Source organism: Solanum stenotomum, chromosome 5, assembly GCF_019186545.1.
Source record: "Solanum stenotomum isolate F172 chromosome 5, ASM1918654v1, whole genome shotgun sequence".
Classification (NCBI taxonomy): domain Eukaryota; kingdom Viridiplantae; phylum Streptophyta; class Magnoliopsida; order Solanales; family Solanaceae; genus Solanum; species Solanum stenotomum.
Window position 1 is genome coordinate 14368045 of NC_064286.1, and position 26449 is coordinate 14394493.

Here is a 26449-nt window from a genome sequence, read left to right on the forward strand (position 1 = left end):
GAGAAAGTATTTCATGATATCAGAGTCTTAAGAGGTTAAAACAATCCTATTTTAAATCGCACGACCAGAAAGAAAACAGAAGTTACGCAGCAACTTCAATGGTGGATGATAACATCTCACCAAGTTCCTCCCTGCAGGAAATAACCGTTGGAACACAAACCTCCATGCTCACCACTCTACCGTCCCCTAGTCTTGCGCATTAGTTACCACTTAAACTTACGAATTTTTTTATTGTGGCAAACTTAGTTCCTTTCGATGGTTCAAGGTTTGGGACTTGGTCATTATATTGATGGTAGTCAGGTGATTCCAGGGCAGTTTTTGTCTAGTATCAACCTAATTCAAACTATCATATTTGGGTAAGAGTTGATCAACTTGTGCTAAGTTGGATCATTGCTTCCATATTCGAAAGAATATTACGCCAACTAGCTGGTTTGAGACGGCTCAAATAGCTTGGAACAAACTAGTTGTTGCTTATTCTTCAGGTTCAAAGCCTCAAATTCATGAGTTGAAAACAACACTACACACATTGCAGAGAGACAAACTAGTATTGAGTCCTAAGTGCAAAAGGTAAAAGGAATTGTGGACAAGTTGACTACATTGCAACATCCGTTTACTAATGATGATTTATTTGAATTTGTTCTTGCTAGATTGGGATCAGCCTATCATGCCTTTACAAGATCACTTGAATCGTGTCAAGAGGATATATGATTTGATGCTTTATATAGGTTATTATTGAATGAAGAGAGATCTTTAAAGAGATGAGACTCTTAATGTCATAGCTCTCATAGCACACTATACTCAAAGTTCCATTTACATTTTATCTTCAACCTCTGGCATGTCAACAATTATCACAAGTGTGAAGGTAAAGGTTATATCGCACAAGTTTACCCATCACCCAAGAAATCTACTAGCACTCGAGTTTCTGACAACCTAGAAAATACCCAGCATTCACCTACTCAAATTAGGTTGATGGATAGTGGCACCACGCATCAGTTAACATCTGATCTAGATAACTTTGGCATTCACTATGAATATCAAAGTACCGAGGAATTAACTCTAGGTAATGACTCTAAATTACCAACCTTAGGTCCAAGCTCTAAAGATATTCTTCATAATCCTACAGCTACTCAAAATTTAGTTTTCATTAGTTCTTTCATAAATCTGATAGCGTTTCTGTTGAATTATTTGACTAAGCAAACACATGCAATTTTAAAGCACTGATGTCTACCTGATCAATAGACTCTTATGATGTAAGTCTTCGCAGTTGGGTAGGTTCGATCGGAAAGCCTCCATAAATAAAATTATGAGACAAATCCTATTAAAATAAATTTTATAAAGTCCCTAACAAACCTGAATTTTTGCTTGTGATTTGATTCATAGAAAGGTCTAGAACATCTACCTTCCCATGTTTAACCAGCCATTAAACCAACACATGCAATTTTAAAGCACTTATGTCTACCTGATCAATAGACTCTTATGATGGAAGTCTTCGCAGTTAAGTAAGTTCGACCGGAAAGCCTCTATAAATAAAATTATGAGACATATCCTATTAAAATAAATTTTATAAAGTCCCTAACAAACCTGAAATTTTGCTTGTGATTTGATTCATAGAAAGGTCTAGAACATCTACCTCCCAAGTTTAATCAGCCATGTGGTAATCTGTCTGGTGAATTACAATCACCCAGACTTAAAAGTTGGAGATTTTTTAAAAATATTCAGACCAAATCAAGTTTTTATTATCAGACAAAGTTTCATTATAAATTTTTTTGATGAGGATTAGTGTGACAATTTCTTACAACCCTTAAGGACTTTTATTGTCCCTACAAAATTGGTTAGGCTGTTATTGGAGACTAAAAGGACGGACAGAGCTTGTAAAGACATTATTCTAGACAAGATATTTCTTTTTAGATGGTTAGAAGCCTGACAGATTGTAGTTAATGGCCTGCATAAAAAAGGCTTTGTGGAATGCTTTCAATGAAGAATTTATTCTCAAGAGGTCGATTATACCAAGTCAATTGAGATTGGAGAAAGTAAGAGCTGAGAGTTCACCTTCCAATAAGTTGACCTTCAAATTGAGTACTGAGATGGGTGCACAGACAATTTTGATAAAGCCAATTTGTTTGACTCCATTTAAGCTCATCTCCATTCAATTTTATATGAAACTTTGAAGTGAAGCTGAAGTATACTAAATATAATCGAGATGTTGTAGCATAAGAAAAAGAAACAAAATATGGGCTTTAACTTTTGTTCTTGCATCAGTTGTAGTAGCATTAGTAATCACAACTATTTCATGGTTTGATTTCTGAAATACTGAAAGAGAAGCAGGCGACTTCCTATACAAAATTTGATTGGTCAATTTCATAAAGGGGTCTCTTACTATGAAGTTGTTCGAGGGACGAACAATTTTGATGAATCTAACTTGTTAAAATCAAGCCATAGATAGAGTCAGCAGGGAATACAAATATCACTATACTATTATTATTGAAAACTTAAGTACTATTGGAGATCTTTAGGAGACCTTGATTGTTTCAGGAAAAAACAATATCGAGAAACCTTTAGTGATATATCCATCCACATGAAACCTCCACTACCTCAATTAGTAAGAAATAAACCAACCAAAAGATAATAAAAATATTAACATGAAAAATAGAGTGACTCATGATAAAGGGAACAAATCAAAATAACTTGGATAAAGAAATAAACAAAAAATAGGAAAAACAATCTGACTCTTGATAAAGAGAAGAAAACAAAATTACCAAAATAGCACAAATACTAACATGAAAACCAGAGTGACTCGGGATAAAGAGGACAAAACAAAATAATCTGGATAAAGAATAAACATAAAACAAGAAAAATAGAGTGTTCTTGATAAAGAGAAGAAAATAAAATACTTGACATCGATGTATTTGATTGAAGCAAAGAAAAGATAAATAGACTAATGAGACAAAGGCATATTGTTGGAGACATTATATAAATCAGTGAAGAATGAGAAAAGATTTTGAAAGAACAAATAATAAGGGCAATGAAACTTAATCATTTGGCACCAAGTATCATTTGGATACCTTAACTGGGCGATGTTCATTTTAGACACCTCATGTAGGGTTCCGATGTGTCATTTTGACATTGTTTTTAATAATAAGCAATAAACTGAAGGAGAGTGTAATACACTCGTTGATGACATGACAAACAATCAATTAAATGATTACACGTGTTATTTTAAGTTTAAAATTATTTTAAAAACTATTCAGTAAATAAAATAAAAATGTTATTCTAAAAAAAATCAATTTAACCCCCTCCCCCACACCCTGATGGTAGTTGTCTTCTCCACTACACCCAATAATTTTCTTTATTTTATTAATCTACTTTTTAAAATTGTTTCAAATCTTTTTTATCTTTCTATTTTGATTTTGTTTTGAGAGAAAAAGAGAAGGGAGGACCGGAAGAGGGAAGGAGAAAAAGAAAGAAAAAATAAATAGGAGTGTTGATATTTATTATTTCCGGCAAAAAAGATGAAGAGCGGTGATGGTAACTTGATCGAACATCGTCTTTTTTCATTACTCACACAAATCTCTTTTGTGCTTTTTTAAAAACTTTATTCTTTTCTTTTATTTTTCATATTTATTATTTTTCTTTCTTTTTAGTGTTGTTTTATGATAAGAAAAGAGGGAGAGGAAGAAAGAAAGAGAGAAGAAATATGAAATATGGGTGTTGGTGTCCATTTTTTCGGCGAAAAAAAGTAGAGGGAGGTGATGGTAGATTTAGAAAAGCACTACAATGAAAAAAAATGGCTTGACAATGAATTTGAATAAACAATTTGATTTCCATTGAAGGAGTTAAGCTTGAAAAAATTGTGGGAGGTGATGGCTTGAGAAATGAAGAAGAAGAAGAGAAAATAAAATAAAAAGGCCAAATAAAGTCTTTCACGGGCTATTGTTGAGTGTATCACACTCACTTTGACATGTCAGTAAAAAGTGTCAAAATGACACAGCAGAAGCCTACATGAGGTGTCTAAAATAAACATCGTCCATTTAAGGTGTCTAAGTGAAATTTGATGCCAACTTTAGGGGATCACCAATCGGTTTGTGCCTTCTTATTAATCTAAAGTCAATTTTTTTATAACATGTGTGTTATTTTATGTTGTGCATTCATTAGCTAGCACCATTTTTTCTAAGATAATTGGATTTGAGTCTACAATTGAATAATTTTTCTAAAATTATATTATAATTTGAAAAAATATATTATTTTATTATTTTTAATAGAGAAAATGGTCTAAACCCCCCCCCCAACCTATACCCGAAATTCCAACTACACACTCCAATTTCACGGGTGTCCTATCACCCCTGAACATTTTATTTCTCTATTTACTACACACTTGAGTGATGATCTATCATAGGAGGTGTGAACACCTCCTCTAGGCGCGTAAGAAGATTGTACTTCTCCAACGGTCATCTTCCCCAACTTAAATAAACAATTGTTCCTTCTTCCCCACCATTAACCCTTGTTCCTTTTCTAAAAATTTCACGATTTTCTTTCAAAAATAGGCAGGGTTTAGTTATTTATGTTCATGTCTACTTTAAATCTTGAAGTTAGGGTTTGTAATCTTCTCTGCTTTCTTATTTAAGGTCTCTAATTTGAATTTTGAATTTTCTCAAAATTCGTTAAAAATGGCAAATGAAAACTTGAATAAGCTTTGTATGGATGAATCAGACACAATGCTCAACGCTGTAGTGAGATGCAAATATGGAATTTTGCTAAATTCACAAACTTCTTGGTTGAAATTAAATCTGGGAAGAAGATTTTGGTCTTGCCCATGCTATGGTGTATGTGTTTTCCCTTGTATTCTTGCTTCACTTTATATTGAATTGATGCTAATGTACTATTTTTGGATTATATTCAGTCTAAAAATTGTAAAAAAATTTGACGAAGGGACAAAGCAGAAGTGGATCCAAGATCAAGTTTTATTCTTTCAAGATTGGTGAACAAAATCAATGAGTTGGAGCAAGAATTATGGATTAGACAGGTTCATATTGACAACTTGAGTAACTCTAATTTGTTATTGGAGATGAGGCTCAATAGAAGGTGGAAATGGTGTAGGTTCGATAGGAAGATTTTTTTTATGTATTTTGATTTGTGTTTGTTGCTATGCTCATCAGCAAACAATCTATTCCAAAGTAGTATTTGATGTGTATTGTTGTTATGTTCATCAGAATTGTCAATGTATGCGACAAATTGTGTATCTATATTGTCAATTGAAGCTTGTGTATATTAATTGCACTTTATCTGTAAACTGAACAACCAACAACCTAGTCATCCATTCATACTTCAATATAGACAACACAACACAATTTCTAAAACACATAACCAACACAACATCATATGAATATTCAATTGAACCAACACAACACCATATATAAACACATCTGAATAGCCAACACAATTGAATAGACAACATAACAACATTTCTAAACACATTTGAACACAACATCATCATGCATAATGCAACATCACCATTCATTCATAAGACCTCACATAAGGCAGAATTTGGCAGAAAATACCAAGATAAAGTCATATTCATAAAGACTCACACAAGGCAAAATTTACCAACAAACAAAACTCAAAATAGTAGGCCCTTAATGAAAATAGTTTACATGTCTACTGGACTAACTTAAAAAGTGCTTAAATATATCAACATTACTACAATTTTCATGGCATCTTTGACTATGAAGAAGAGTTATTTTGACTTGGATTATCTTAACTACTTCCCATTGCCTTCTTTCTTTACTTCTCTCTAAACTCATGAAGTTTGCTTGTTGAGATTGTTGTTTTACCATTCCATTTCAGCTTACTTGTATTACTTGGTGTATAACTAATGTCACCAGTTATATCAGTTGATCTTATCACTTTTGCTTGACTAGTAGAGTAGATCTTACTACTTGGCATGCCATGCTACAATAAAATTATGAATATAATTCAATATTTAAAATGTTTAAATTAACAAAATAGTTTAAGATGTAGCAAAGACTCACATTCATGACTTTGAAGCCATTTGCAGGTTGGAACACACCCATTCCCATGACTCTTGGTCTTTTCTCTAGAAATGTGTTTCCCCTGCCCCTACCTCTTTCTCTTTTAGTAGTACCAGTTACTGAAGATTATGCATGATAATTAGGAGTAGCAGAAGAGGATGCAGGAAAATCAATAGGTGTAGTAGGTAGGGGAGGTGCACTAGGTGCTACTGGTGATGTTTTTTTTTTGTCTTCCTTTTCCTCTTTTTAGTGGAGGTTCACCTTCTGATGGTGCTGATGGAGTTTTCTATATATATAAAGAAAAAAGTAAGTTATAAACTAAGAAAAAGTAAAACAAGTTCAAATATTACCTTTTGTTTGCCTCTTCCCCTACCTGAACTGATGCAGTAGGTGATGGTGCACTATGTCTTGTTTAGGGCTGGGCACCGGACCGGATCGGAACGGGACCGGTTGACCGATACCGGGATGAACCAGACCGGGATTACCGGGATGAATATTCGGTCCCGTCTTGTCCCACTATATACCGAGATGGTACCGGATCGGAACGGAATCGGAACAGGACGAGACGACACATATTTCAAAAAATAATATTTTTTTTAGTTATTTTGAATTTCAACTTACACGAAAATATGAATGCATTTTTAGTTTTCTAAGTTTAAATTTTAATAGTTTTGAAATTTATAATGTAATTTTACTAAAGTTTATTTTAAAGATATTTTTTTTAACTATTACTTATTAAGTTTGTAAGTTAAGACTTAAGTTTAATAAAGTTTTTTTTAAAGAATAAATTTGAGCTTAAGTTTTCAAGTTTTGAATTTGAATCTTTTGAAGTTTATAAGTTATTACATATTAATATGTTACAAGTTATACTTATTAACTTGTAATTTAAATAACTTAAGTTTGTAATTTTAAAAAATTAAATAAAAAAAAGTATATAACAATGACACAAATTAAAAAAGATATCAATCCAATTTATTCAAATTTGTATTACAATTTACAACTATTAGTAGAGTGTCTAATTTACGCAGCCACCTTCTAGGAAGGGTTCCGTTTCAACTAAGCCTCGAATGTAATACTAATAGTGGTATAGTCCTACAAAGCCATTTTCTAACTCAGCTATAGATTGACCGTTATCAACTACTGGTCTTGGTAAAGCTCGTTGACGATCTTGAAGTTCCATGCCGTCGTAACTACCGTATCCAATGGTTGAATCTATGAAAAGTTCATATTGACTACTTAACTTTGGAAGTCTTTGATTTCTCTGATCAGCATTTATCCAATCTCTAAACAACATCGATATCTCCAAACTGTCTTCTGCTAACGAATATTTGTGGTCTCCAATTTGAAAACTTGCTGCGCTGAAAGCGGCCTCCGAAGCTACTGATGATCCTTGAATTGCAAGCACGTCCTTCACCATCCTACTAAGTTTTGGAAATTGAGTTCCATGAGCCCTCCACCAGTTCAGAAGTTACGGTATACCTTCCTCGTTTGTAATATTATCTGAACCCTGTTCAAGATATTTAACAAATTCACATTTATTAGAAGAATCAAGACCAAGTTTATGTTTCATTCTACCATGGGCACCTACTTGAGACATAAACATTTGAAGATTTTCAACATTGTCTAAGGAACAATATTTATCATACATTTCTTTAGCAAGTAATTTTATACTATTTGACATGTTTCCAAATCAAGTTCTTCATCTGGCTGAATTTCTAAATTTTGATAAATACATTTAACTAAAGCTTTTGCACCATATTTTTTATATTCAGGGTTGAAAAGAATTGCAGTTAAATAAATTTGAGGGATAGGAAAAAAATATTTCTTAAATTTTGAAATCATAGCTTCAATAGCATTTGCAAATAATTCATTTGTTTTATATTCAGCAAAGAGAGATGAAATCTCACATACATATATTAAAATTTCAGAAATAGTAGGATAATACATTCCAGAAAAAAAATTAGTAGCATCATAAAATGATTTCAAAAATATTCTAAGTTCATTTACTTCTTCCCAATCACTATCATTAAGTTTTGAATCAGAATAAGCATTATGAGAATTAAATTGCATAGTAATAGGTTCTCTATATGCATAAGCAACTTCAAGCATATCATAAAAGAAATTCCATCTAGTTTTTACATGCTTTGGAACTTTTCTAAATGGAAGTTGATATACATTACAAAGCTCTTTAAATCGATTAATTCTACTACTACTATGCATATTAAAAATAAAAAAACAAGCATTATCAATTTTTTCACAACTATTTTCAAATAATTTCACACCATCACTAACAACCAAATTTAATATATGCGTAGCACATCTAACATGAAAAACATATTTACTATTAGGACAAAGTCTAGGTTCTAGCATATTAATAGCATTTAAATTAACAGAAACATTATCTAAAGTAACACTAATGACTTTATTACAAAGATCGAAAAACTCTAAAATATCCAACACAGTAGTAGCAATATACATCCCAATTTTTTTCTGTTGACAAATTTTATAACCGATAATTCTTTTTTGTAAATTCCAATTATAATCAATCCAATGCGCAATAACAGTTAAATAATCATTACCATTAGGACTACGACCCATATCAGGGGTAATAGCAACGTTACAATTCATTATTTCAAAATAGGCACGCAAAAATTGACAATGTTTTTCTTGAAATTCAAAAATATCTCTTTGTACCATGCCTCTTGATAAACCAGTAAAACTAGGATTATATGTATCACGAATATATGCAATAAAACCCGGATGTTCTCCAAAACTAAAAGGTAAATCACAAACAACAACCATTTTAGCAAAATTTTCACGATCACGATCCTTATTATAGGTTTGATGTGTAAGAGGACCACTTGGGTTCGAAGTATTTAATTCACCTTGAACCATATTTGACCCTCTAACCGATGCTCCAACGCTAGAATCTTCATTAACACCAAGAGAAGATAAATATGCAAACCACTCTTTCTTATGTTTTAGAACCAAATGTCTTTTTAATCCCCCCGTTGAACCTCCACTCCCACCAGATATATATTTAAATTGTGTTTTACAAATATTACATATACTAAAAGTTTTTTCATCATTCAAATAACAAAATTTCCACACATGTGATTTTCTAGTACGTTCTACCTTGGTCTTACCCCTAGTTGGAATAATAGGAGGACGATTAGTTCCAACCGGAGGATTGTCCTCCTGAGGTGGAACTTCAGTACTATTGGGGTCGGGACTAGTCGGTGTATCATCTAAATCTACTTCTTCATCTTCATCTTCATCAATTTCTACTTCTTCATTTTCTTGATAATTACCATAATGTCTTTCATAAAGCTCATGGGGAATTATAGGACTATCCAAATTAAATTCTATAGGACCGGGACGAGAAAAACTAGTTTCATTCACATGCGTAAATTCATTCATATTTATTCTAACAAGAGGAACTTTAAATTTAGAAGAACTAGAGCCTTTATTAGTTCTTATACACATATTTTTTACTTTTTCTACAACACCTATTTTACCTTTACCATTTTTTTTAGAAGACTCCATGATATAAAATTATAAATTATAAAATAAGAAATTTAACAAGAACAAATAAAATATAATAAGAAAAATTTACAAATAATAAATACAAAAAATAAATATAAGATTAGAGAGTGGAACGAAGTTACCAAGCGTTTGTGTAAAGAACAAATGATTATAACCAAAATTGAAAAATTAATATCGAAACTTGAAGTTTGAAGATGATTCCTCCTCCAAAATTCACCAAATGATTATTCAAATCTTCACAATTACAAAATAATATGATTGAAATTTGGAACTTGAAACTTGAAACTTTGAGAAAGATTGAGAATTGAGAGAAATTAATAATTGTTAATTGTTACTGTAAAAATATAAAGAGAGGGAGTATATATAGTTTTTAGAAATTGTAATTATGTGTTGAATAATATTGTTGTTGAAATGGAGTTGGAGAATTGAGACGTTGAAATGGAGCCATTGGGAGGGAAAGGGACTTGGGGCAGTGGGAAGGGGCCAGGTCGGCAGGCAGCAAACATCTTTTCAGAAAAAGCTGCCACCTGGCCGCCTGGGACAGAGGGAAAGTCTCCTTTCAAAGGAGTAAAGTCAAAACTCAAAGGCTTTTCAGCCTTTTTATTTTTTTATTTATTAATATATAAATTATAAAATATAAATTAATTAATAAAAAATATTATTAACCGGATTATTGGATCGGAACCAGACCGAAACCAAAATTTATCGGGATCAACAATGCCGAGATTACCGGAATGAATATTCGGTTCCGTCCCATCCCGAGTACCGATTCATGGTGTCCCGTTCCGTCCATAGACTATCGGACCAGAACGGTACCGAATCGGTACCGGTACATCCCGGTCTGGTGCCCAAACTTAGTCTTGTTGATGACTCAACACCTTATCTTTGAGGACACCCTCTCTTGTTATGGCTTCTGACATGGCATATACTACAGGTCATTGCAAGTCCAGTCCTAGGAAGATTCCAAGATTTCTTAGTTTCTCTAGCTTCTTTCCTTCTAGCCTTAGATAGCCTACCAAATATGTTTGTGATTTCTGGTGGTGAAATAGTGGGGTTTGTAGAAACGGGCCACATCTCTATGTTTGTGAGTGGTTCAATAACATTGGCATAAGTCCTCAAGTAAGTTTCCTTATTGTAGCAGTTTTCTACATAGTCATAAAGAGAAAACTTCGTAAAGTATAATGCAGCCATATCATGTGGATATTGTATGCCCCTTAACTGCCACACTCTACAAATACAAGTTCTCCTAGCAATATCCACTTTGGGTTGATAAAGTCCTTCTTTCACTTCAAATCCAACAACTCCATTAAACTCAATAGTACAGTCTATAGACCTACTAATGTTCTCCTTTAAAACCTTTAGAACCATTGGAGAGAAATTACACTTCCAAGTACTTGGGAACTCCCTTAAATTGGTCATTCTTATCATCATCTTCACTCTTATATCTTCAAGCATAGTAATGATGGTCTTGTGTCTAGCAGCCAAGATCCATGCATTAAAACACTCAGAGTTGTTGTCTCCAAAATCACACTTCACTTTAGTATTGAAGTAAACTTTGCACCAATAATTAATGTTGTAGTATATTAAGTCATCCATCATTTTTTCTGGACCTAACAACTTCATTTTCTCTGTATTTTTCCTTAATTGAGACTAAAATGTACTCTTAGCTACCTTTCAAGATTGTTGTCTTCTTTGAAGACCCATCCAATCCTTAGCCCAGTTAGCTAATATGTGCCTAACACACATTCTATGTTCACACTGAGGTAGTACCTCTATAATTGTTGCATACATTCCCTGCAATAGATGATAATTAGGTCACAATTACATATATAAATTGTAAATTAAACAATAAGTTCACATACCTTCTGTATATTTGTAATCAAGGTGAGACCTTCACCATCTCCAAGTCCTAGATCATCCCTTATGCACTTGACAAACATGGTCCATAAGTTTCTGTTCTCCTTTTCAACTATTTCCCAAGAAAGTGGCAACATCTAATTGTTACCATCCTTGGCCACATCAACTAACAACTGGCATTTACAAACACCTTTAAGGAAACAACCATCTAAGCCTATGCACGTCCTACAATGTATCCATGCCTTCCTTAAAGCATCAAAATAGATGTCAAAACTCTGAAATACTGATTTGCCTTCTGCATCAGGTTCACTAACTTTTACAACGCACTGGTCCTGGATTGGTCCTTAACACTTCATACTTGTAGTCAAGAATTCTTCCAAATTCTACAACATGATAATCCATTATTTCTTTCAACACTTTAACTCTTGCTCTTCTCATAGTAGTCTTGCCAACATAAAGTTTGAACTTTTTCCTAATCATCTCCTGCAACTTGAAGACTCTTATGTTTGGTTGCTTAGTTATTCTTTCTCTGTAGGCTTTAGATAGAAACTTTGTATTGCACAAGTAATTTCTAATTGTCTTATTGCAAGTATGCTTTGGATTGTAAGTTTTTATCATGAAATTATTTGTTGTCTTGTCAAGACATGCATACAAAAGTCATGGACATCCATCTTTGCATCTAACTCTAACTTTTTTTGGCTCATTCACCCACTTCTCCACCCGAACCCTCCTTTTAACTGCATATTTAGTTACTGCTTGTCTAAATACTTTCACATCTTTAAACACCATACCCAATTGCCTCACAACTTTCTTTGCAGTAGGATCATGAATGATTTTTTGAGTTGTTGTCCTCCTCTTTCTTGAAAACTTTACCCTTCTTGCTCTACCACATTCATGTTCATCATCATCACAACACTCAAAACTATCCTCATCGCAACTTGCAAAGTAAGGCTCATCACCTCCTAGCCTTCCTTCATGACTTATTTTACCTGTTTCAGTTTCATCAAAACCTAGACCTGGTCCAGCTTCACCTACTGGTACATCTTCAGTGTCAGCTGTTACTTTTTCCCTTCTTTTCCTCTTTTGAAAAGTTCTTTGTTCAGCCCTCAACTCCCTAACCTCCTCATGTACATCACTACCATACTCTTCCTCCTCATCATCTCCAACTAATTCAACTTCATACTTGACAATATCCTCAGTTGAATAATCAGAGTCCTCTACTTCTTCTTTGGAGAAATCAGATCAAGCAGGACTGACATCTATATCATCATCTCCAACAGTAGCACCATCTGCAGTAGCATTATCTGCAGTAGTGAAAGGATGTGTGGTAGTGAAAAGAGGTGAGGTTGAAAAAGTAGGAAATGGATCATCACTGTTTAAATGGTTTTCACCTACCCAAAGTTAAAGTTTTCACTCTCATTAGGACTTGTATTAAAAGCTGAACCAGATTCACCCTGACTACGATTTTCTATTAGCATGAATCCCACAATTGGCTCATCAACCAAATGCTTAACAAATACCTCCACTACGTCCCCATCTTCCAAGGAATACATCATGTCTAAAATATCCATATCATAATCAACATCTACCAAAATATCATTGTTAGGTGCTTTGATACTAAAGGTGCAGGCTGTGTTATGTCCCAAGTCTCTAATATAGTCTCTCAACTCAAAATATGACATCTTATCTATATCAACATCAAAAATTCTGTAACTTTTCCACTATTATATATTGGTTCCCCACTACTTAAATCTAACACCCCACCATAGTATCACCTTAGAGTAATCAAAGTAAATCCATACATCTCTTACCTGAAGGTAATAAAAAAACAGAATAGTAATTATAGACATTCTCTTATCTGAAGGCAATCAATAAACCAGAATAGTACTTATAGACATAGTATCATTGTAGCATTATGAACATAATACTAAGACTAACATAAATACTAAGACGAACAAAAATACAACATAGTAGCATTAGCTTCTCTATGAACATAATACTAAGACGAATATAAATACAACACTCCATGAACATAATACTATGACGAACATAAATACAACATTATGCGACTTAAGCGAGAAAGGGAAAAATCTAATTTCATGAAAATTGTGGTATAATATGGTGTAAATGAACACCTAACACTATAATCATAAGCCACACATAATATTTCACACAATGTTGCTCTTAATTTCACGAATTAACAGAAATCCTAATAAAGCATAAACTCTAAATAAGGGACAAAGAACTAACATTTACTAAATCAGTTGATAAACTACGTAATCAAGTTGAAAATACAAACAACAATGCTTCGATCATCAAATGCATATCCAAATGGAGAAATGGAGATGGAAAGGAGAAAAGGAAGAATTTGGGGTTTCTCACGTTTTAAGAGGAAAATGGAGAAAAAACAAGAATTGGGGGTTGAAGTGGGTGGGGACCCGCACGTGCAAACATGTGAGACAATTTATTTGGTTTATGTGGACAGGGAAACACTCAAGTGTAGTAAATAGATAAATAAAATATTCGGGGGGGGGGGTTAGACCATTTTCTCTTTTTAATATTCAGAACTTTAAAATAAACTTTGTTTGCACTTAATGGATGTCAGAATCTGAATAATCCAGACATCAGATCATTAAGTGCATTTGTTTTCATTAAGATTTAAAGTACTTTTGGTATTAATAATTAAGATCTAGAACAAAGTCTTAATATCATTAAGAAGCATTCTTGTGTGGCTAATATTCACCATTACTCTATCCATAATCATCACCATTAACTACCTCTTCCATCACAACCACTATCACCATTGTCAACCACAATTTATCATCGTCTACCACCAGTCACCGTCATTACAACCACCACAATTGATAACTACTACTGTCAGTTGCTACCACACTTATCTCCTTTATCATTATAATTATGTCAATTGTCACCACTACCCCTTTCTTTGTAGCCACCACTACTCCAACACTACTACCACCACTACAATCAATTTCTCCTACTAACAAACTTCGTCATCACAATTAGCATCGCCGCCAACTACCACCATGTATTCTTTAATCACCACCACTACTACCAACACCTCCACCACTACTATCAACCACTATCACTAGTATGCTCAATCTCTACTACCAACAACCTCCATCATCATAACTAGTACTGCCACCAACTACCACACACACATTATCAACTGCCACATCATTTTCAGTCAACACCACCAACTACTAGCATCAACCAACAACACTATCAATTGTCACCATTATGTTAGTCGCCACAACACCATCACCTCCACCGTCACAACTATCACTACTATCATTACTAGCCACTAGCAACAACTATTACTATCACCATCACCACTACAAACTATCTCCATCATAACTAGCAATCATAAGTGTTTCATTTTTCTTTTATCAAATAATGATTTTATTTTGTTAATTTTTTAATATTTAATTATTTTTTATTTGAATTGTAGTTTTATTGTGTACATTGCAATAAACTATGTACCATCAATATTGAATAACAATCCATCTTAATCATTCAATGTTATTCAGATATGCATTCAGATTTAGAAGTCTAAATCTTAATAAAAACAGATGATGCCTAAACCTTTTCTTAATAAGTAGTAAAAGTTTAATTGATATTAAAGTTCTCAATATTAAAAATAATTAAATAATATTTTTTCCAATTTATAATTTAGTCCTAAATATATGTATTATCTTGCAATATTAAGAACATTAAAATCAACTAAATTTTAATATAATTTTTTTCTTATTTAAACTATTTAGAAATGAATTTTTAGAATTTGCTATTTAATAAAATATAGATTTTATTTTATTTTACCTAAATAATAAAAGTCATCAATTATTTCTTATGATAATAGTACATATTAATCAGGATATCAATTGTGGATTTTAAAACTTATGAAATAATATTATATTTTATTAATTAGATAAATACAAGAAGTTACATGGAAGTTAAAGTATCGAGTTCTCAATTTATTTCAAAATCTTAAATATTAGTTCTCATATAATTTTTTTAAAAGTGATTATTATCCTTATGTCAAGACAAGATATAAGTTAAATCAACATTTGATTGTTTTGAGGACCTTAACTTTTTTCTGTTATAATATTTATATGTATCTTTAAAATTTGTGTACTCAATAATATAAATTACACACATAATAATTTATTAGGTGTAATTTAAGCGGCTATTGAAAAGAAGAAGAAGAAGAAGAGAAGAATAGAGCTTAAACCCCAAACCCTAGCTCTGATAAGTTCCATTCCCACTTTCACATCATTGCTGAAGAAAAACAAAAGTAACAGAGTAACCAATGGTGAAGGCGTATCTCCGGTATGAGCCGGCGGCTTCTTTTGGGGTTATAGTATCTGGGGAGTCAAATATTGCCTATGACAGCTCCGGCAAGCACTTGCTAGCGGCGGCGTTAGAGAAAATCGGCATATGGCATGTAAGGCAGGGTCTTTGCACTAAAACCCTAGCTCCTTTACCTTCATCAAACTCAAAAGGCCCATCTCTTGCCGTTACATCAATGGCTTCCTCTTCTTCATCCCAAGTAAATCTTCTTTTCCTTCTCTTTTTTTATTTTCCAGCTTTTTTTCCCTGCCTTGCTAAAATTCAGTTGTATTTCTCATTGCCATAATGCTTCTCCTTTGTTCAGATATTGATGTTTTTCCGCCGCTTTAATATATAAATAAATGAAAAATTGGTTCCAAAACAATTTGGGCGTTATTGTGAAATGTTGGTATAGAGGATGACTTTTATAGATTGGTAAGGTTGTAGTTTTTTTTTGGTCTTTGGTCATGTATTTCATAGAAATGCTGGAAATGTGTGCAAAAAGGGATGGGGTAGGCCTAGATTCATACATTTATTGCAAAAGCTCATGATGCAATTAAAACAGACGCTCCACCATCAACCTACTAGCAGCGGGGAAGAATACATAGCATACCTTATAGTAAAAGCTTGGTTGAGGGGTCTCTGTGGAAGGCGATCCAATTAATTGAGTATGATTAGTTGTTAGTTAACACATGTTACTGTTTCACTTACATTAGTTGGAACTAAATGGGTCCAAATAGGCAAAAGAACATGGAAGGTTTCATATAGCCCGTCCCAACTAGTCTAGGATTGAGGTGTATTTGATTGATTGATTTGGTTTTTAGTTAAGTTCTGATACAGCATGGTAAATTGGGAAAAATTATTTCAAGTATGATTTTATCCAGATAAGTATTTCTTCCTGTATGCATCTAGGCTTTGGTTCTACAATAAAGGTCGTGTAGAGTGCATGGTGTGTTATATGAGCACATTGTGTTTGCGTCAAGTTTGGTAAACCAAATCTGGTAGTTTTGTCAAGAAGCGTATTGGGGCGATTACATTATCCATTCAGTTTTAAAACTGAAAACAATGGATTTCTCGATTATTAAAATGATATTCTTCTTGTATGATCTATTTGTAGTGATGTTCTGCATTCATGCTACTCTTTCATTTAAGATGTAGTTGTATCTTAAAATGTAAGGCATTAAAGAGAATAATTTGGGCATAGGGAAGCAGGAAAGCTAAAATGTCAAGATGATTCCGAAGTCAATGTTGTGTGCTATGTTTGTTTGGTCAGACTCGATATATTTTTTTGTTGTAGTGGTTTGCTTCATAGGAAAAGATTGTCAAACTTATATATGGTTTTAGTAGTGATAAATTGGACTTAATTGCAGATAGCAAGTGGTTATGCTGAAGGAAGCATTAGAATCTGGGATTCCGACAAAGGTATATGTGAAACCACATTGAATGGGCATAAGGGTGCTGTGACGGCCCTTCGATACAATAAGCTTGGATCATTACTAGCATCAGGAAGCAAAGATAATGACATTATTTTATGGGATGTAGTGGGTGAGACTGGCCTGTTCCGCCTTCGGGGACATCGTGATCAGGTTCATACTATCTTCAAACTAGGCATAACGTACTTTCATTTCTGACTTCATCTTGTATTACTTGTGAATTTCTAATTTTGTTCCATTGCCATCTGTGTTGCAGGTTACTGATCTTGTTTTCTTAGATTCTGATAAAAAACTGGTAACGGCTTCTAAGGACAAGTTTTTGAGGGTGTGGGATCTTGATACTCAACATTGCATGCAGATAATAAGTGGCCATCATACTGAAATATGGTCCATAGATATTGACCCTGAGGAAAGATTTCTGGTCACCGGTTCTGCTGACCCTGACCTTCGTTTTTATGCTATAAAGCATGAGTTAGCTGATGGACAATTGATTGCTAACAAAAACGAAACAGATGTAAAGGACTTACCTACTGAAAACAAATGGGAAGTACTGAAGGCATTTGGTGAAATTCAGCGTCAAAGCAAGGATAGAGTTGCAACAGTGAGGTTTAACAAGTCTGGAAACCTGCTGGCTTGTCAAGTTGCAGGGAAGACAGTGGAAATATTCCGTGTGCTGGATGAGTCTGAATCTAAACGAAAAGCGAAAAGAAGAATCAGCAGAAAGAAGGAGAAGAAATCTGCCAAAGAAGGCCTTGAGGCAACGGAAAAAGGAGAGACAAATATTGGAGCTGAAGGAGGCAGCAATCCTGTTGTTACAGTCCTGGATATCTTCAAGCTTCATCAGACCCTACGGGCTGGAAAGAAGATCTCCTCAATTTCTTTCTCCCCAGTTACTTCAAAGAATTCACTGGCTACCTTAGCTTTGTCTTTGAATAATAATTTATTGGAATTTCATGCAATAGAAAGCAATTCAACTAGTAAATTGAGTGCTATTGAGCTTCAGGGGCATCGTGCTGATGTCAGAAGTGTAACTCTCAGCTCAGATAACACTCTTTTGATGTCAACTAGTCACAGTGCAATTAAAATATGGAACCCTACTACTGGTTCTTGCCTCCGCACAATTGATTCAGGATATGGTCTTTGTGGACTCTTTGTTCCAGGCAACAAGTATGCTGTTGTTGGTACAAAGGGTGGGACCCTGGAATTTATTGACGTTAGAAGTGGTACTTGTGTGGAAGTAGTGGAAGCCCATGGTGGATCTGTTCAGTCAATTGCTCTAACTCCAGATGGGACAGGTTTTCTAACTGGCAGTGCCGACCACGACATTAAATTCTGGGAATTTCAAATGGTGCAGAAGTCTGGTGAAGTGCGTAATCTGACTTTGCTATCTAAATTACTCTACACCTCCATCTTTCTTGATAGTGTAGTGCTATTATCTCCACTTTGCTTCCAAATTTTGGGATTTCTTGTTGTTGGATGGTTTAGGAGAGGGATCCTTGGAATCTTGTGAAAAAGATTATTTACACTTAACCACATATACTAATATAATTACTCTACAGCTATAATTGTGCTCTTATACTTACTCAAAAAAAGAGGGCTATAATAGTGCTTTTAAAGAAATGAAATAGTAGCATAGAATAACTGATTCCTGTACTTTAGTGATTCTATGAAACTGATCAGCAGACTGAGGTTCTCATCTGAATAGGAATTTATCTAATATAATATGTCGAAGCCTTGATATAATATTGGATTGAATTCTTACAACCTCACTTTTGGCTTTTGAAATGCACTAGTTTCTGCTTAGATAAAGATAAAAAAACCCTATTCCTGCTGGTGAATAATGATGGGCTCTATTTATCTACATACAGGGGTCTAAGCATTTAACTGCATCTCCTACAAGTAGTTTAAAAATGAATGATGATGTTCTAGTTGTTGCTGCGAGCCCTGATGGTAAATTTATTGCTGTTGCCTTGTTGGATAGCACAGTAAAGGTAACAGTCTTAACTTATTTGAATTGTATATGTTTTGATTTCTGAAGAACAATTTAAAGTTTGACATTCTCATCTCTTGGGACTTGGAAGTATTCATTATGAAAGTATTTGTAAAATTATCTGGTCAAATCTCTTGGCTCTTTTTCTTGAAGTTTGTAATTACTCTTCACTCCTGGTACTGATTTTTGCTATATATACAAGCTGTTACCTTTTCAAAAATGAAGAAGATGGTTTGTTGAAACACTATTTGGTACTTATTTTTTGAGAAACAAATGATGCCTGCTTGTCGTATCAGTTTTTTAAGGCCTTGCAATTGTGTTGTTCACCATCTATCTTTCCGTTCAATTCTGAGTTTAATTTTAGTCATTTGCTTACACATTGCTTCTTACGTACCATATGTTTATTTTTGATGCTTTATGAGCTACCTCTAAGCTTATGGAATTGAAAAAAACATTTTTCATTTTTAGTTGTTACACTTAGTAATTTCCCATGTGACCAATAGATCAGGGATTTGAGACATGGAAGCAGCCTCTAATGCTTGCATTAGGGCAGGTTGCCTACATCACACCCCTTGGGGTCCTTGGTAAAAGTCAACCTACTTCCTGATAATTTTTTTTCCAAACATAGACCCATCTGAACAGCCCGGAAAAGGCTTGAGACTGAGGCAAGATCCTAAAATCATCTACCAAAACTTATGTCTTGCTTGAATTCTAGGTTGCTTTCGTTACACTGTTAAAACTTTTAAATTGGATTGTTTTTCTGTTGCATCATTGTATTTTGTAGTCTACTCAATGCTTTTATGTTTTATTTCATGTCAAGGCTCTTTTTTCTGCCTGATCTTATTTAGACCTAATATTTATGATGTCCACATGATCAGGTCTTCTATATGGATTCACTCAAGTTCTTCCTATCACTCTATGGGCATAAGCTGCCTGTATTGTGTATGGATATTTCTTCAGATGGGGATCTGCTTGTCAGCGGCTCTGCGGACAAAAATGTGAAGATTTGGGGTTTAGATTTCGGGGATTGTCATAAGTCACTTTTTGCGCATGCTGATAGGTGCTTTGGTTAAATCATTAAGTAATCTAGTATTCAACTAGGTAACATTTTGCGATTAACAAATGCTGATACTCTCTTTTCATGGCAGCGTTATGGGAGTTAAGTTTGTGCGCAACACCCATTACTTTTTTACTGTGGGGAAAGATCGCCTGGTGAAGTACTGGGATGCCGATAAGTTTGAGTTGCTTTTAACCCTTGAAGGTCACCACGCGGAAGTTTGGTGTCTTGCTATGAGCAACCGTGGGGATTTTATAGTTACTGGGTCTCATGATCGGTCAATACGCCGTTGGGATCGTACCGATGAGCCCTTTTTTATTGAGGTATTCTGTGTTAATGTCTTAAATACTGTATCGATTATTGATTATAGACAGTTTAAGTAATTGTAAGTTGCTACTTGAATTTGCAGGAAGAGAAAGAAAAGAGATTGGAAGAGATGTTTGAATCAGACATTGACAATGCATTTGAGAATAAGTATGTATCAAAGGAAGAAATTCCAGAGGAGGGAGCTGTGGCATTAGCAGGGAAAAAGACTCAAGAAACTCTTACTGCCACAGATTCGATCATTGAAGCACTGGATATGGCAGATGCAGAACTGAAGCGAATTGCTGAACATGAGGTTTCCTTTCTGCTTAACCTAGGAGGCATCTTCTTACTGTTCTTCCTATACTGGAACAAGAATTAGAAGAACGAAATTAAATTAGAGAGTTTTTAGGTTTGATGCATCTTTTTTATAGACTTAAGCCTACTTAATAGAACATTCATAAAATGATTTTGGGTTATCCAAAATATTTTCAGTGCAACTTATGAACAAGATTTTTATAAAGAAACTGACTACATAAAGGCTGTCAAAGAGGCGGTTATCTAAATTTATGTATCTTTTCCTTGCTTTCTCTTCTTCTTTGGAACCAGGTTTTTGGATGTGGAGGGTGATAAGTGCTAGTTAATTAATTTTTTCTTATAAAAAAAGAAACTGTTATAAATTTTTTCTTGGTAATTTCTTGAATGGCGACTACTATGTTTACATGTAGGAGGACAAATCAAAGGGCAGAGTTTCAGAATTCAGGTCTAATATTCTCATGCTCGGGCAATCTCCTTCTGATTATGTTCTTCGTGCATTGTCTAGTGTGCATACTAATGATCTGGAGCAAACGTTAATGGTAAGTGATTATTTTGAAGATTATATTTTAATTAGAAAAGTCAGTTTTTTCAGTAATTACTTCCTGACCTGAAATGTCATTCAACTGTTTCAATTCAAATGCCATCTTTACGATTCCATACACTTGAGTTTAGAGCTTTGACCATGCATATTTTATTGAACTTAAGTTGGCAAATTGCTTCCTAGAGACGTTGTGCCTAATTGTGGGCCCCCAGTTAGGTTTAGTTTTTTAATAATGGAAGCTTATTGGTCCCTCCCATTTAACTTCAGATGGTGCGTAATTAAAGATTAACTGTCCTTTTGAGGGTAGTGAAATTAATCTGAAACTAGCCCAAATGGAAATCTTAAGTTCAATCTCCAGAGGGTTTATGATTTTTGCATAAGTTTTGAGCATATTTTTGGACTTCTTTTGTCGTTTGTAATTGTTCTATGTATTCTACATGATTGATTTTTATTGCCTCTTTGAAGCTTTTTGAAGAAGAGGATTCTTATCAGTACTTCAACTAAACAATGTCTGCCTTAACTGTTAAATGACTTAAAAATAGACCAGACCCTTCTTTCCAATGGTGTAGATTAGACCATTAGATGATGGATATGCATGATAGTTGTCACTAGATATAATCAAGTAATAATCAAACTTCCTGCTTTGAGTATGGACACTAGTATGTTTCTGTTCCTGGAGCCTATCTGTGGTTGAAATGGAGTCTATTGGAGTTGTGTTTTACTCAAAATTCATATCATGCCTTGAATCCATCTGCTTGGAAGGTATCCAAAAATGATCTTATGTGGCCATTCTTACATCATGTGTCACCCAGGAAAAAAGACTACCCAATATTTTCCTACCTCATATTATCTAGTGTCTTGTAGAATGACATCATTGAAAAACATAGCTTTAGTTTATTCTTGCTCTAATGCTTGACACGAAGGTTGTATATCTCACTCCAATAATGTGTTGTCCTACTCAATTCGAGAAAATCGATAATTCAACTTACCAAGCTTTACACATAAACATTTTTTATCTCTTTGAATTTGTCTTTTCAATTGAGTTTAAATGGTCTGTATCCTTTCAATTTTTATTTTGTCTTATATATATGATTATATTTTACATAATCCTTGCAGGCCTTACCCTTTTCTGATGCTTTGGACCTCTTGTCGTACCTTGAGAGTTGGGCCTCTGCAATAGATAAGGTTAATAATTTCTTTCAAGGAGATGTGAAGTTTGTTGCATTTATTTATATTATAAAACACAAATATTGTGTTTGAACTTTTGAAAACAAAGTAATTGAATTGAATTTCTCACATTAAGGTCAATCTCCAAAAGAGTGGAGAATCCGTAATTTCAGTAGCAATCAACAATTTTCTTTTTCTGTATTTTTTTTTGTATAAAGTAAGGCAATCAGCAAAACTTTGCACGTCAACATCAACTAGGTAGTATTATGTTTCTGGACTTGTAATTGTACAACGTATGCTTGCTTGAATGAAGTTCTTGTCTTGTGTTGTTTACAAGCTATGTCCAATCTTGAATTTTACTGTAATTATCCTTCTAATGTTCTTGCAGGTGGAGCTTGTTGGTAGGGTAGCAGTACTGCTAGTGCAACTTCATCATCACCAATTGGTTTCAACTGTCTCTGCCAGACCCCTCATTACCCGTCTAGGCGACATTCTTCCTGCAAAAGTCAAAGTAAGTTTAATGAGCAGTTGAGCACATTTGCTATGACTTTTTGAGAGATTTTAGTAAAAGTTGACGATGTTCCTTGGATTTTTCTTTTCTGATATTTGAAACTGTTCAACCATGTCTCAATGACTTTCACTACCTGCACACCTCACCCCTTTCTAGTATCCTTGTATAAATTAAGCTTGTAACTGCAGAACCAATGATAGGGGATTCTATTTTTGACATGAATTCTGACCATCACAGGGATGCAAAGATATTATGGGTTACAACCTTGCTGGAATGGATCATTCCACGGTAAGTCTTTTGTGATTTTGATGGTCATTCTCTTTTCCAAGTTCAGAAGAATGTGAATAGACTATTTCTGTTGTCCTCAGCAATTGGTGTCCTCGCGGTCGGATGCTGTATTTCGAGATGAAAAGACTAAATTATTGGAGATACGCTCACACAATGCGAAACGTACTGAAGAAAGGGCAGATACAAAACAAGAGAAGAAGAGAAATAAGAAACAGAAGAAGTCGGATGGAGGACATGTTTGGTCATAACTTATTCAACCACGCTTGTACCTTTCTATATGCCTTCACTTCTTAGTGTTCCCTCTGGAGGGGAGGGGTGGGGGTAACAATTTTGGTCATACAACTTCAGCATGGATGGTTAGAACTTTGATATAAAATTTGTATATAATTTTGTTATTGAGTTGTAAAGACTTGTAGCCCTAACTAGCAATTGCTTCATTATTACTAATCATATTGAATGGCAACATGATGAGTTTTAATTTCTTAAATGACAACAGCTTTGTACTGATAACTGTTCCTCCTTGCTGCCTGAAAATAGAACATTCCAATGGTCAGGTTTAGAATATAATTAGGATTTTAAGCAGCAACCTGTGATTTTTGAAAGTGCATTGTAGTAATTGTGGAAAACTTCTTGTCACATATTTTATGATCTCTGTATTTGGTGGTATGATTTACGTATACTCTATCTTCTTCATTAGGTATGTTGTTGTATGTTAGGCTACTTGTCTCATTGTCTTAGATATTTTACTCAGTACTAACCTCAATCCGATATTTCAATGTCAATCAGTGGACACATAGGTCACTACAACAGAATATAATAACATCAGCAACAGTGTGTGTCATATAAGCAGACACACATAATCATGAAAAACATATTTAAATGATTTTTTTAGCTAGAATGACCTCTGTATCATATCATCCTCATCACTCAATACCTTAATCACTTATGTGGTACACATATACTAAATGCTATTGTTCTCCTGATTTGGCATTTGGTTGTGTATTTGTTCATTTCTTGCTTATACATGCAGCAAACAATTTAGTTAATTCCCACACAAGTAGCTAGTGGTTAATAAACTTGTTAAGCACTTTAGATTCATATATTTGACCTCTCCATCCCATCAAATTGATGTACAAGCTCCTTAAAGCAATCATGTGCTTATGGGAGCTGACCTAGCTGTAGAACATATGCTTCCGATTGACAGGTTAAAAGTTTTATAATGTCATGAGTTAATGAATAATGAATCCAAAAATGAACTGATTGATGAAAATGTTGGATAATTTTGACAAATAACTGACAAAGAATATATATATATATATAGCAAAGGAATCTGTAATGGTAGAAAAGTTAAACTAGCAGAGCTTTTGTTGTGTTGGGAGATGTGAATGTCATTCCCTTGTCTATACTGAATGATTTAGTAAATAACTCGAATAAGTATGGAGTTATCTATCATGTGTCCAAGCCATGCTCATGTGTTTTGAGTGTCTCTACCATGTTTTGGCTCTACCATGTCAACCAAAATGAAGTGTGTTTGCTTTTTATTTAGGGGTTTTTGGACTAGCGGTGTGTATGGTATGGTGGTTTGATTTTGGAAAATATTTTTTTTAAAAAAAACAATTTCCATAAAAATAGAAAAAATAACTATCCTAGTGAAAGTAGGAAAAACAAATTTCAAAGTATTCTACATTGATTGTTTCCTCCTCACCCTCAAACTCAACTTATCTTCATCCCAACCCTTGTAGCCCCACTCCCATCTCTCATAGTATTTTTTTTTAGATCATATGCAAATTTTTTAGGATATTAATCCACTTATTTTCTTTCCTATCGAAAATACCCTAGATTTGAATTCCTTTCTATAAGAGTCCTGAACAAAATGATACAAAAAATTAAACTAAGCACATTATGGGTTGTAAAACTATACTGAGCATTTCTGGGTTTATCGCAGCCAAACACTAAGGGGTCGTTTGGTACAAAGATTAATAACGCATAAATTAGTAATACAGAGATTAGTAACGCAAGAATTAGTAGTGCAAGAATTATTTTTTGCCGAGTGTTTGGTTCATTGGTTACCCTCGAATTATTATGGGTTTTTCTATTTTTAATTGGGTCAAAGTAGATGATTGCCTGACAATATTATTTTTAATGACCTTCTAACGAGCTAGGAGAAGAACAATTTTGTTGCCATGCTTGCTATTTTTTCACTTGAATTATTTGAGGGTTAATAATTTCAATCTTAATAAATTGATCACTCACAAATCATCTATTTTCAATTTGAAAAGAATAGATTATCTACCTTTAGAAACGAAAATGCGGTAAACAATAGTAAAATCGAATAAACCATCTACATTTTCACATAATAATTGCAAGTTGTAGTTTTAATATGTATGCAATTTTATAAATTGTTGAAGATACAAATAATTAGAACATCACATATATATCAACAAAAAATACATTCAATTAAGATCACAAACGCCATGTGGTGATATATTTGTATTTTCAATTAGTAAATATTAAATAACTCACATTTCAGTATTGATTTGTATTGGATTTATTTAGCAACAAATAATTCTCTCTAAATAATAAATTTTGTAAGCTAATTTATTTAAATAAATTTACTAGTAAAAATATAAAACATAAAATGAGAGAATTTACACTAACATCTTTCTCCGTATCCCTTTTTTTTTTGACGAATTAGTTGTAACATAATTTCTGTATTGATAGCATGAATTGCTCTTTCATATTCACTTATGGGGAACATAATGAATGCGTTTAACTCAAAACGTAATTTAGAACATACGATGGGATTGTTAATATTGTGTCGAAGCCTTGACCTAATTAGGCTCTTTCTAGGAGTAGAATCCATGAAATTTTTCATAGTAAAAAATAATAACAAAAATTAGTTTTGTTCTTGAATTAGAGGTGATTTAAAAATAAAAGCAAGAATAGAAAAAAACCAAAAATATTATCAAGAATAGAGGTTTTACTTAGATACTAACAATGAAAGAGATGAGAGATAAATAAGAGAGAGAAATGTATTCCATTAAGAGAGATAATATTCTTGTAAT

The 26449-nt window shown here is 33.7% G+C and overlaps 2 protein-coding genes across 2 annotated transcripts; one reads left to right on the forward strand and one right to left on the reverse strand.

Moving 5' to 3' along the window:
- Positions 1-10451: 10451 nt before the first annotated feature.
- Positions 10452-11195, reverse strand: LOC125863703 (uncharacterized). The gene has a single exon (XM_049543732.1). It carries the CDS (start codon positions 11193-11195, stop codon positions 10452-10454), a length of 744 nt encoding a protein of 247 aa, XP_049399689.1.
- A 4453-nt stretch (positions 11196-15648) lies between these two features.
- On the forward strand, positions 15649-23852 carry LOC125864916 (uncharacterized). Its single transcript, XM_049545024.1, has 12 exons — positions 15649-15996; positions 17147-17362; positions 17466-18575; positions 19078-19200; positions 20078-20259; positions 20348-20579; positions 20666-20875; positions 21288-21416; positions 22535-22603; positions 22974-23096; positions 23334-23384; positions 23465-23852. The coding sequence occupies exons 1-12, from the start codon at positions 15757-15759 to the stop codon at positions 23630-23632; spliced, it is 2853 nt and encodes a 950-aa protein (XP_049400981.1). The 5' UTR covers positions 15649-15756; the 3' UTR covers positions 23633-23852.
- The last annotated feature ends 2597 nt before the right edge of the window (positions 23853-26449 follow it).

Excerpts from the sequence above, each read along its gene's own strand:
- LOC125864916 (XM_049545024.1), top strand. The coding sequence starts at position 15,757 with ATGGTGAAGGCGTATCTCCGGTATGAGCCGGCGGCTTCTTTTGGGGTT. Across the intron at positions 20,876-21,287 it reads AGCGAATTGCTGAACATGAG|GAGGACAAATCAAAGGGCAG; the intron begins GTTTCCTTTCTG and ends GTTTACATGTAG. Across the intron at positions 23,097-23,333 it reads TTCTTCCTGCAAAAGTCAAA|GGATGCAAAGATATTATGGG; the intron begins GTAAGTTTAATG and ends TGACCATCACAG.
- LOC125863703 (XM_049543732.1), bottom strand. The coding sequence starts at position 11,195 with ATGAAGTTGTTAGGTCCAGAAAAAATGATGGATGACTTAATATACTAC.